The sequence below is a fragment of the Pecten maximus genome, unplaced genomic scaffold (genome assembly GCF_902652985.1).
Source record: "Pecten maximus unplaced genomic scaffold, xPecMax1.1, whole genome shotgun sequence".
Classification (NCBI taxonomy): Eukaryota; Metazoa; Mollusca; class Bivalvia; order Pectinida; family Pectinidae; genus Pecten; species Pecten maximus.
In genome coordinates, this window is record NW_022979384.1 from 1,350 (window position 1) to 15,423 (window position 14,074).

Genomic DNA, 14,074 nt, shown 5'->3' on the forward strand with positions numbered 1-14,074 from the left:
TAGACTACCCTTTAGACTTTACTGTAGACTATTTTGTAAACTATCCTGTTGACTACCATTTAGATTTTCCTATAGACTATTTTGTAAACTATCCTGTTGACTATCATTTAGATTTTCCTGTGGACTACCCTTTAGACTTTACTGTAGACTACCCTTTAGACTTTACTGTAGACTACCCTTTAGACTTTACTGTAGACTATTTTGTAAACTCTCCTGTAGACTGTTCAGATAAACTCTGCTGTAGACTATCCAGGTAAGCTTTCCTGTAGACTATCCAGATAAACGCTTGTTTAGACTATCAGGATAAACTCTCTCATCTACTATACAGGTAAACTCTCCTTTAGACTGTACAGGTAAAATCTCCTGTAGACTGTACAGGTAAGCTTTCCTGTAGACTGTACAGGTTAACTCTCCTTTAGACAGTACAGGTAAAATCTCCTGTAGACTTTACAGGTAAAATCTCCTTTAGACTGTACAGGTAAAATCTCCTGTAGAGTATCCAGGTAAAATCTCCTGTAGAGTATCCAGGTAAAATCTCCTGTAGAGTATCCAGGTAAACTCTCCTTTAGACAGTACAGGTAAAATCTCCTTTAGACTGTACAGGTAAACTATCCTTTATACAGTACAGGTAAAATCTCCTTTAGACTGTACAGGTAAACTATCCTTTATACAGTACAGGTAAAATCTCCTTTAGACTGTACAGGTAAACTATCCTTTATACAGTACAGGTAAAATCTCCCTTAGACTGTACAGGTAAACTATCCTTTATACAGTACAGGTAAAATCTCCTTTAGACTGTTCAGGTAAAATCTCCTTTAGACTGTACAGGTAAACTCTCCTTTAGACAGTACAGGTAAAATCTCCTTTAGACTGTACAGGTAAACTCTCCTTTAGACTGTACAGGTAAAATCTCCTGTAGAGTATCCAGGTAAAATCTCCTGTAGAGTATCCAGGTAAACTCTCCTGTAGACTGTACAGGTAAAATCTCCTGTAGAGTATCCAGGTAAACTCTCTTGTAGACTGTACAGGTAAACTCTCCTGTAGACTGTACAGGTAAAATCTCCTGTAGAGTATCCAGGTAAACTCTCCTGTAGACTGTACAGGTAAAATCTCCTGTAGAGTATCCAGGTAAACTCTCCTGTAGAGTATCCAGGTAAACTCTTTAGTAGAGTATCCAGGTAAACTCTCCTGTAGACTGTACAGGTAAAATCTCCTGTAGAGTATCCAGGTAAACTCTCCTGTAGAGTATCCAGGTAAACTCTCCTGTAGACTGTACAGGTAAAATCTCCTGTAGAGTATCCAGGTAAACTCTCCTGTAGAGTATCCAGGTAAACTCTCCTGTAGACTGTACAGGTAAAATCTCCTGTAGAGTATCCAGGTAAACTCTCCTGTAGAGTATCCAGGTAAACTCTTCAGTAGACTCTTTGTCGACTACCACTAGGCTATGTGTGACAACATTCTTGAGGACTATCTACATGAAGGTATCTAATCCAGATACAAATTAATTCTGCTGAGTTTGCTAACACGCTATTATCCTAGAAAGGCGTGCAGGTTATCATCACCGTATCCTATGTCTTTAGCTAATCTGAAAAAGACAAATAGAAAAAACAGAGTTCATAACGGATTAACTGAGTATAGTTTGTGAGGAAGTGTCCATTATATACTGGTTCTGATATCTACTGAGGGAATTGTTTGAGGGAGTGTCCATTATATACTGGTTCTGATATCTACTGATGCATTATATACTGGTTCTGATATCTACTGAGGGAGTGTCCATTATATACTGGTTCTGATATCTACTGAGGAAGTGTCCATTATATACTGGTTCTGATATCTACTGAGGGAGTTGTTTGAGGAAGTGTCCATTATATACTGGTTCTGATATCTACTGAGGGAGTGTCCATTATATACTGGTTCTGATATCTACTGAGGGAGTGTCCATTATATACTGGTTCTGATATCTACTGAGGGAATTGTTTGAGGGAGTGTCCATTATATACTGGTTCTGATATCTACTGATGCATTATATACTGGTTCTGATATCTACTGAGGGAGTGTCCATTATATACTGGTTCTGATATCTACTGAGGAAGTGTCCATTATATACTGGTTCTGATATCTACTGAGGGAGTTGTTTGAGGAAGTGTCCATTATATACTGGTTCTGATATCTACTGAGAGAGTGTCCATTATATACTGGTTCTGATATCTACTGAGGGAGTGTCCATTATATACTGGTTCTGATATCTACTGAGGGAGTGTCCATTATATACTTGTTCTGATATCTACTGAGGGAGTTGTTTGAGGAAATGTCCATCATATACTTACTGTATGACTGTTTTGGTGAAAGGGGTAGGACCACAAGCACATATAAGATCATCAGTTTTTCCGTCTGAGTGTGGACTAAAACTCTCCATCAGATCTGGCCTGATCCGTCCCTGAGGCCCTTTCCAATTACTTCCTGGTTCTGATAGTACATACTGTACAGTAAACCTAGACAAATATACAAGGTACAAAAAAATAATTGGGTTATCTCCCTTTTGTCATCAGACATCATCAATTCCATTGTTTACACCATACTTCACAATCTTGCAATTATAGTGTCATATAACACTGAAAATTGTCCCCCTCAATCAACCCTAGAATTACCCACAAACATTAACCCTCCCACACCTCAGATGTTACTTCCCTGACTGTATGGCTGTTCCCCTCCGACACCTCAGATGTTACCTCTCTGACTGTATGACTGTCCCCCTCCCACACCTCAGATGTTACCTCCCTGACTGTATGGCTGTCCCCCTCCCACACCTCAGATGTTACCTCCCTGACTGTATGGCTGACCCCCTCCCACACCTCAGATGTTACCTCACTGATTGTATGGCTGTCCCCCTCCCACACCTCAGATGTTACCTCCCTGACTGTATGACTGTCCCCCTCCCACACCTCAGATGTTACCTCCCTGACTGTATGGCTGACCCCCTCCCACACCTCAGATGTTACCTCCCTGACTGTATGGCTGTCCCCCTCCCACACCTCAGATGTTACCTCCCTGACTGTATGACTGTCCCCCTCCCACACCTCAGATGTTACCTCCCTGACTGTATGGCTGACCCCCTCCCACACCTCAGATGTTACCTCCCTGACTGTATGGCTGTCCCCCTCCCACACCTCAGATGTTACCTCCCTGACTGTATGGCTGACCCCCTCCCACACCTCAGATGTTACCCCCCTGACTGTATGACTGTCCCCCTCCCACACCTCAGATGTTACCTCCCTGACTGTATGGCTGTCCCCCTCCCACACCTCAGATGTTACCTCACTGACTGTATGGCTGTCCTCCCACACCTCAGATGTTACCTCCCTGACTGTATGACTGTCCCCCTCCCACACCTCAGATGTTACCTCCCTGACTGTATGGCTGTCCCCCTCCCCCACACCTCAGATGTTACCTCCCTGACTGTATGGCTGTCCCCCTCCCACACCTCAGATGTTACCTCCCTGACTGTATGGCTGTCCCCCTCCCACGACTCAGATGTTACCTCCCTGACTGTATGGCTGTCCCCCTCCCACGACTCAGATGTTACCTCCCTGACTGTATGGCTGTCCCCCTCCCACACCTCAGATGTTACCTCCCTGACTGTATGGCTGACCCCCTCCCACACCTCAGATGTTACCTCCCTGACTGTATGGCTGTCCCCCTCCCACGATTCAGATGTTACCTCCCTGACTGTATGGCTGTCCCCCTCCCACACCTCAGATGTTACCTCCCTGACTGTATGGCTGTCCCCCTCCCATGACTCAGATGTTACCTCCCTGACTGTATGGCTGACCCCCTCCCACACCTCAGATGTTACCTCCCTGACTGTATGGCTGTCACCCTCCCACGACTCAGATGTTACCTCCCTGACTGTATGGCTGTCCCCCTCCCACACCTCAGATGTTACCTCCCTGACTGTATGGCTGACCCCCTCCCACACCTCAGATGTTACCTCCCTGACTGTATGGCTGTCCCCCTCCCACATCTCAGATGTTACCTCCCTGACTGTATGGCTGTCCCCCTCCCACACCTCAGATGTTACCTCACTGACTGTATGGCTGTCCCCCTCCCACACCTCAGATGTTACCTCCCTGACTGTATAGCTGTTCCCCTCCCACACCTCAGATGTTACCTCCCTGACTGTATGGCTGTCCCCCTCCCACACCTCAGATGTCATCTCCCTGACTGTATGACTGTCCCCCTCCCACACCTCAGATGTTACCTCCCTGACTGTATGGCTGTCCCCCTCCCACACCTCAGATGTTACCTCCCTGACTGTATGGCTGTCCTCCCACACCTCAAATGTTACCTCCCTGACTGTATGGCTGACCCCCTCCCACACCTCAGATGTTACCTCCCTGACTGTATGACTGTCCCCCTCCCACACCTCAGATGTTACCTCACTGACTGTATGGCTGTCCCCCTGCCACACCTCAGATGTTACCTCCCTGACTGTATGGCTGTCCCCCTCCCACACCTCAGATGTTACCTCCCTGACTGTATGGCTGTCCCCCTCCCACACCTCAGATGTTACCTCCCTGACTGTATGGCTGTCCCCCTCCCACACCTCAGATGTTACCTCCCTGACTGTATGGCTGTCCTCCCACACCTCAGATGTTACCTCCCTGACTGTATAGCTGTCCCCCTCCCACACCTCAGATGTTACCTCCCTGGCTGTATGGCTGTCCCCCTCCCACACCTCAGATGTTACCTCCCTGACTGTATGGCTGTCCCCTCCCACACCTCAGATGTTACCTCCCTGACTGTATGACTGCCTCCCCCCCCCACACACCTCAGATGTTACCTCCCTGACTGTATGACTGCCTCCCCCCCCCCCCCCCCCCCCACACACACCTCAGATGTTACCTCCCTGACTGTATGGCTGCCCCCTCCCACACCTCAGATGTTACCTCCCTGACTGTATGACTGTCCCCCCTCCCACACCTCAGATGTTACCTCCCTGACTGTATGACTGTCCCCCTCCCACACCTCAGATGTTACCCCCCCTGACTGTATGACTGTCCCCCTCCCACACCTCAGATGTTACCTCACTGACTGTATGGCTGTCCCCCTCCCCACACCTCAGATGTTACCTCACTGACTGTATGGCTGTCCCCTCCCACACCTCAGATGTTACCTCCCTGACTGTATGACTGTCCCCCTCCCACACCTCAGATGTTACCTCCCTGACTGTATGGCTGTCCCCTCCCACACCTCAGATGTTACCTCCCTGACTGTATGGCTGTCCCCCTCCCACACCTCAGATGTTACCTCACTGACTGTATGGCTGTCCCCCTCCCACACCTCAGATGTTACCTCCCTGACTGTATGGCTGTCCCCCTCCCACACCTCAGATGTTACCTCCCTGACTGTATGACTGTCCCCCTCCCACACCTCAGATGTTACCTCCCTGACTGTATGACTGTCCCCCTCCCACACCTCAGATGTTACCTCCCTGACTGTATGGCTGTCCCCCTCCCACACCTCAGATGTTACCTCCCTGACTGTATGACTGTCCCCCTCCCACACCTCAGATGTTACCTCCCTGACTGTATGACTGTCCCCCTCCCACACCTCAGATGTTACCTCCCTGACTGTATGGCTGTCCCCCTCCCACACCTCAGATGTTACCTCCCTGACTGTATGACTGTCCCCCTCCCCCACACCTCAGATGTTACCTCCCTGACTGTATGACTGTCCCCCTCCCACACCTCAGATGTTACCTCCCTGACTGTATGGCTGTCCCCCTCCCACACCTCAGATGTTACCTCCCTGACTGTATGGCTGTCCCCCTCCCACACCTCAGATGTTACCTCCCTGACTGTATGGCTGTCCCCCTCCCACACCTCAGATGTTACCTCCCTGACTGTATGACTGTCCCCTCCCACACCTCAGATGTTACCTCCCTGACTGTATGGCTGTCCCCCTCCCACACCTCAGATGTTACCTCCCTGACTGTATGACTGTCCCCTCCCACACCTCAGATGTTACCTCCCTGACTGTATGGCTGACCCCCTCCCACACCTCAGATGTTACCTCCCTGACTGTATGACTGTCCCCCTCCCACACCTCAGATGTTACCTCACTGATTGTATGACAGTCCCCCTCCCACACCTCAGATGTTACCACCCTGACTGTATGACTGTCCCCCTCCCACACCTCAGATGTTACCTCCCTGACTGTATGGCTGTCCCCCTCCCACACCTCAGATGTTACCTCACTGATTGTATGACAGTCCCCCTCCCACACCTCAGATGTTACCTCCCTGACTGTATGACTGTCCCCTCCCACACCTCAGATGTTACCTCCCTGACTGTATGGCTGTCCTCCCACACCTCAGATGTTACCTCACTGACTGTATGACTGTCCCCCTCCCACGACTCAGATGTTACCTCCCTGACTGTATGGCTGTCCCCCTCCCACACCTCAGATGTTACCTCCCTGACTGTATGACTGTCCCCCTCCCACGACTCAGATGTTACCTCCCTGACTGTATGACTGTCCCCCTCCCACACCTCAGATGTTACCTCCCTGACTGTATGGCTGTCCCCTCCCACACCTCAGATGTTACCTCACTGACTGTATGACTGTCCCCTCCCACACCTCAGATGTTACCTCACTGACTGTATGGCTGTCCCCCTCCCACACCTCAGATGTTACCTCCCTGACCGTATGACTGTCCCCCTCCCACACCTCAGATGTTACCTCACTGACTGTATGGCTGTCCCCCTCCCACACACCTCAGATGTTACCTCCCTGACTGTATGACTGTCCCCTCCCCACACCTCAGATGTTACCTCCCTGACTGTATGGCTGTCCCCTTCCCACACCTCAGATGTTACCTCCCTGACTGTATGACTGTCCCCCTCCCACACCTCAGATGTTACCTCCCTGACTGTATGACTGTCCCCCTCCCACACCTCAGATGTTACCTCCCTGACTGTATGACTGTCCCCCTCCCACACCTCAGATGTTACCTCACTGACTGTATGACTGTCCCCCTCCCACACCTCAGATGTTACCACCCTGACTGTATGGCTGTCCCCCTCCCACACCTCAGATGTTACCTCCCTGACTGTATGACTGTCCCCCTCCCACACCTCAGATGTTACCTCCCTGATTGTATGGCTGTCCCCCTCCCACACCTCAGATGTTACCTCCCTGACTGTATGGCTGTCCTCCCACACCTCAGATGTTACCTCCCTGACTGTATGGCTGTGAATCTATCAGTTACTTACCATTCATGTTTGACTGATATGCTGTCTAGGTGTTCCCTCCATAATATATCATCTTCAGTCTTATTGAAAAACATTAATTTCACCTTCCTGGAAAAATGATTAAAGATGTCTAAGTAATATATGGAGACACATACTTAACATCAAATTCTATGAACTACATAAAACTTTAACAAAGCAAAGGTCAGTGAAGTTCTAGCTTTCGTTATGTCCGATAGAGAGCCCCCATTACCATCAAGCAGAAGCTACGTCAACCATCTTGGATTTTAGTAGAAATCCAAGATGGCAGCCACCTTGATCTGTGACCTGGTGACCTCAGCATTGATTGATTATTCAATTTTGACCAACATTACACATGAAATTTAGAAACATCCATCAAGAACTTTCTGAGATAAAGGGAGAACAAAATATATTTGTTAAAATATAATGGTGACCTGTTTGCAATCCTGTTTCTCGATCAGCCTCAAAATTAAAACAAATCCTTTCAGAACGTTTCAAGAAATAGCAATAGAAAACTTTCAACTATCAATGGTATCATGTAGTATCTAAATAAAGCACAGAAATGCAAGGTACCTTACCTAGAGCAGTTGATGAGGCTCAGTATGGGAGTGAAGTAACCTTATATACGTACAGGTATTGTGTGATAAACAGTGGTAGATGAGGCTCAGTATGGGGGTGAAGTAACCTTACGTACAGGTATTATGTGATAAACAGTGGTAGATGAGGCTCAGTATGGGGGTGAAGTAACCTTACGTACAGGTATTATGTGATAAACAGTAGTTGATGAGGCTCAATATGGGGGTGAAGTAACCTTACCTATTTGTGTTTTGTGATAAACAGTGGTTGAGGAGGCTCAGTATGGGGGTGAAGTAACCTTACCTATTTGTGTTTTGTGATATACAGTGGTTGATGAGGCTCAGTATGGGAGTGAAGTAACCTTACCTACTGGTGTTTTGTGATAAACAGTAGTTGATGAGGCTCAGTATGGGGGTGAAGTAACCTTACCTATTGGTGTTTTGTGAAATACAGTGGTAGATGACGCTCAGTATGGGGGTGAAGTAACCTTACCTATTGGTGTTTTGTGATAACATTGGTTGATGAGGCTCAGTATGGGGGTGAAGTAACCTTACCTATTGATGTTCTGTGATATACAGTGGTTGAGGCTCAGTATGGGGGTGAAGTAACCTTACCTATTGGTGTTTTGTGAAATACAGTGGTAGATGAGGCTCAGTATGGGGGTGAAGTAACTTTACCTACTGGTGTTTTGTGATAACAGTGGTTGAGGAGGCTCAGTATGGGGGTGAAGTAACCTTACCTACTGGTGTTCTGTGATATACAGTGGTTGATGAGGCTCAGTATGGGGTGAAGTAACCTTACGTATTTGTGTTTTGTGATAAACAGTAGTTGATGAGGCTCAGTATGGGGGTGAAGTAACCTAACCTATTGGTGTTTTGTGATAAACAGTGGTAGATGAGGCTCAGTATGGGGGTGAAGTAACCTTACCTATTGGTATTCTGTGATATACAGTGGTTGATGAGGCTCAGTATGGGGGTGAAGTAACCTTACCTATTGGTGTTCTGTGATATACAGTGGTTGAGGAGGCTCAGTATGGGGGTGAAGTAACCTTACCTATTGGTGTTTTGTGAAATACAGTGGTAGATGAGGCTCAGTATGGGGGTGAAGTAACCTTACCTATTGGTGTTCTGTGATATACAGTGGTAGATGAGGCTCAGTATGGGGGTGAAGTAACCTTACCTATTGGTGTTCTGTGATATACAGTGGTAGATGAGGCTCAGTATGGGGGTGAAGTAACCTTACCTATTTGTGTTTTGTGATAAACAGTAGTTGATGAGGCTCATTATGGGGGTGAAGTAACCTTACCTATCGGTGTTCTGTGATATACAGTGGTTGATGAGGCCAACCATCGGTGTGAAGCCTGTTCCAGCAGCATACATGATGAGGTCACCTTGTCCTGCTAGGCGACTTTCATTAAAGTTTCCGTCATACTGGCTGACTTCTATAGTATCACCTAAGATACAACATCATAATCAAGTTAGTTATTTATTTGGCTAATTTTTCTCTTAAGTCCTTCTGTGACTAAATACTTTAATTCTTTTAATTATATTTTAAGTATTTGACAACTTGCAGGAAATATTTTAATATGATGTTTTAAATCTTACCTGGCTTTAATGAGTCTATCCATGGAGTCAAAGCTCCGTTTTTGTAAATCTTGATCATCAAGTAGAACACTTTGCCTTGTGATAGCCGATGGTCAGTGTCTGGTGACCCAAGTGAGGGGTGAACAAGGGTGTAACTACGATCTACCATCACACCTGGTAAAACAAGTCAGTATAACAGAGGATGACACTCGTTAAGTGTATAACTACAATCTACCATCTCACCTGGTAAAACAAGTCAGTATAACAGAGGATGACACTCGTTAAGTGTATAACTACAATCTACCATCACACCTGGTAAAACAAGTCAGTATAACAGAGGATGACACTCGTTAAGTGTATAACTACGATCTACCATCACACCTGGTAAAACAAGTCAGTACATTGTATAACAGAGGATGACACTCGTTAAGTGTATAACTACAATCTACCATCTCACCTGGTAAAACAAGTCATTATAACAGAGGATGACACTCGTTAAGTGTATAACTACAATCTACCATCACACCTGGTAAAAGAAGTCAGTATAACAGAGGATGACACTCGTTAAGTGTATAACTACGATCTACCATCACACCTGGTAAAACAAGTCAGTATAACAGAGGGTGACACTCGTTAAGTGTATAACTACGATCTACCATCTCACCTGGTAAAACAAGTCAGTATAACAGAGGATGACACTCGTTAAGTGTATAACTACGATCTACCATCAAACCTGGTAAAACAAGTCAGTATAACAGAGGATGACACTCGTTAAGTGTATAACTACGATCTACCATCTCACCTGGTAAAACAAGTCAGTATAACAGAGGATGACACTCGTTAAGTGTATAACTACGATCTACCATCACACCTGGTAAAACAAGTCAGTATAACAGAGGATGACACTCGTTAAGTGTATAACTACGATCTACCATCTCACCTGGTAAAACAAGTCAGTATAACAGAGGATGACACTCGTTAAGTGTATAACTACAATCTACCATCACACCTGGTAAAACAAGTCAGTATAACAGAGGGTGACACTCGTTAAGTGTATAACTACGATCTACCATCACACATGGTAAAACAAGTCAGTATAACAGAGGGTGACACTCGTTAAGTGTATAACTACGATCTGCCATCACACCTGGTAAAACAAGTCAGTATAACAGAGGATGACACTCGTTAAGTGTATAACTACAATCTACCATCACACCTGGTAAAACAGGTCAGTATAAACGAGGATGACACTCGTTAAGTGTATAACTACAATCTACCATCACACCTGGTAAAACAAGTCAGTATAACAGAGGATGACACTCGTTAAGTGTATAACTACGATCTACCATCACACCTGGTAAAAGAAGTCAGTATAACAGAGGATGACACTCGTTAAGTGTATAACTACGATCTACCATCTCACCTGGTAAAACAAGTCAGTATAACAGAGGATGACACTCGTTAAGTGTATAACTACGATCTACCATCACACCTGGTAAAACAAGTCAGTATAACAGAGGATGACACTCGTTAAGTGTATAACTACAATCTACCATCACACCTGATAAAACAAGTCAGTATAACAGAGGATGACACTCGTTAAGTGTATAACTACGATCTATCAACTGTTTTCAGTATAAGATACTTATCTACAAACAGATAAATATACATATATAACAAACATACAGGTATACATGATGTGTATATAATACTTACCCTCCACTTCGTGACGTATATGTACGTGATAACCGACAGGTACACACATACAGGTACCAGGAGGCAGACTAACACATAACAGCTTGGTGTCATGGTTTATAGGAACAACAGATTCCACATGGCAGCATCTATACACCAGACCTAGGGAACAACAATTACATGGTTTATAGGAACAACAGATTCCACATGGCAACATCTATACACCAGACCTAGGGAACAACAATTACATGGTTTATAGGAACTACAGATTCCACATGGCAGCATCTATACACCAGACCTAGGGAACAACAATTACATGGTTTATAGGAACAACAGATTCCACATGGCAGCATCTATACACCAGACCTAGGGAACAACAATTACATGGTTTATAGGAACAACAGATTCCACATGGCAGCATCTATACACCAGACCTAGGAAACAACAATTACATGGTTTATAGCAACTACACATTCCACACATACATATGAAATTTGAAAAAGATCTTTTCAGTCTTTCTCAAGAAATAGCGATAACCAATTTTCATTATCAAAATCCAATATGCCCGCCTGTAAGCTATTTAAATTTTCAGATCAGTCTCAAAATCTTCAGGACATAGGTATGGACCTTGGGAAACTTACATATGAAAGTTGAGACGAAATCAGTACTTCTCATGAAATAGCGATAACTTTTCATTGTCACACAAGCAAAAGAGCAAAACAAGGGACCAAGGGGAACCTTACATATGGAATTTGAAAAAAAGGTCCATCCAGTACTTCTCAAGGAATATTGATAACAAGAATTGTATACGGACGGATGAAAGAGGGAGGAACAGATTAATGATGGACAAGGAATGCATGGCGATCACATGATGTGCTAAAAAACAACCAAACTACCTTCCATACTAATCCAGAAATAGCTAGTGAGCACCCTTTCAATGCTATAGAAGTAACTAGTGAGCACCCTATAAATGTTATAGAAGTAGCTAGTGAGCACCCTATAAATGTTATAGAAGTAGCTAGTGAGCACCCTATAAATGTTATAGAAGTAGCTAGTGAGCACTCTATATATGTTATAGATGTAGCTAGTGAGCACTCTATAAATGTTATAGAAGTAGCTAGTGAGCACTCTATAAATGTTATAGAAGTAGCTAGTGAGCACCCTATATATGTTATAGAAGTAGCTAGTGAGCACTGTATAAATGTTATAGAAGTAGCTAGTGAGCACTGTATAAATGTTATAGAAGTAGCTAGTGAGCACTCTATAAATGTTATAGAAGTAGCTAGTGAGCACCCTATATATGTTATAGAAGTAGCTAGTGAGCACTCTATAAATGTTATAGAAGTAGCTAGTGAGCACTCTATAAATGTTATAGAAGTAGCTAGTGAGCACTCTATGAATGTTATAGAAGTAGCTAGTGAGCACGGTATAAATGTTATAGACATAGCTAGTGAGCACTGTATAAATGTTGTAGAAGTAGCTAGTGAGCACCCTATATATGTTATAGAAGTAGCTAGTGAGTACTGTATAAATGTTATAGAAGTAGCTAGTGAGCACACTATATAAATGTTATAGAAGTAGCTAGTGAGCACTGTATAAATGTTATAGAAGTAGCTAGTGAGTACTGTATAAATGTTATAGAAGTAGCTAGTGAACACTGTATAAATGTTATAGAAGTAGCTAGTGAACACTGTATAAATGTTATAGAAGTAGCTAGTGAGCACTGTATAAATGTTATAGAAGTAGCTAGTGAGTACTGTATAAATGTTATAGAAGTAGCTAGTGAGCACCCTAGACATGTTATAGAAGTAGCTAGTGAGCACTGTATAAATGTTATAGAAGTAGTTAGTGAGTACTATATAAATGTTATAGAAGTAGCTAGTGAGCACCGTATAAATGTTATAGAAGTAGCTAGTGAGCACTGTATATATGTTATAGAAGTAGCTAGTGAGTACTGTATAAATGTTATAGAAGTAGCTAGTGAGCACCATATAAATGTTAGACATAGCTAGTGAGCACCCTATAAATGTTATAGAAGTAGCTAGTGAGCACCGTATAAATGTTATAGAAGTAGCTAGTGAGCACTGTATAAATGTTATAGAAGTAGCTAGTGAGCACTCTATAAATGTTATAGACATAGCTAGTGAGCACACTATATAAATGTTATAGAAGTAGCTAGTGAGCACTGTATAAATGTTATAAAAGTAGCTAGTGAACACTGCATAAATGTTATAGAAGTAGCTAGTGAGCACACTATATAAATGTTATAGAAGTAGCTAGTGAGCACCCTAGACATGTTATAGAAGTAGCTAGTGAGCACGGTATAATTGTTATAGAAGTAGCTAGTGAGTACTGTATAAATGTTATAGAAGTAGCTAGTGAACATCCTATATAATTATGTAATACAGGTGTAAGCAACTAATGCTTTACAAAAGCAAATTTTTCAAAATGATATTTTCTTAAAATTCCCTGAACATGCAGTTTTTTACCCAAAAATATCACTCTTCCTAAGATATGAGAAGAAAACCGATGTTATATATCATAGTTAAACAAATGTATATGTGTGTATAACATGTTTTACATTTGAAATGAAAAGAACAAGGAAAAAAGATTTTATACATTTTTTCTAAAAATTCATCTATTAGGCCCCCTTTGTCCCACCCCTAATAGGGTCACATCCTCCACTTATACAACATTAGACTTTCTGGGGTTATGCTCCAGACCAAATTTCAACAAAATAAATTCAGTTGTTCAAGACTAGTATGAATTTAAAGGACAAACCTCAATTTCCCTATCATATATTGTAACTGATTGGTGTATTGAAGTGTCTACTATATGAGCTTTTGAGCGATGTGAAATGTTAGAGATTATGTCCTTATTTCTGCCACCACCAGGAAAGTAACACCATACTTTGTGACTTTTCAGTGAAGACAAAAAATAGTATCAATT

At 43.6% G+C, this 14,074-nt stretch overlaps 1 protein-coding gene across 1 annotated transcript; it reads right to left on the reverse strand.

The window, feature by feature from the left end:
• Positions 1–816: 816 nt before the first annotated feature.
• Positions 817–11,409, reverse strand: LOC117318565 (cytochrome b5 reductase 4-like). The gene is made up of 6 exons (XM_033873536.1): positions 11,147–11,409; positions 9,452–9,604; positions 9,153–9,300; positions 7,275–7,361; positions 2,328–2,492; positions 817–1,585 (listed from the first exon to the last, which is right to left on the reverse strand). The coding sequence occupies exons 1-6, from the start codon at positions 11,340–11,342 to the stop codon at positions 1,531–1,533; spliced, it is 804 nt and encodes a 267-aa protein (XP_033729427.1). The 5' UTR covers positions 11,343–11,409; the 3' UTR covers positions 817–1,530.
• Positions 11,410–14,074: the final 2,665 nt, after the last annotated feature.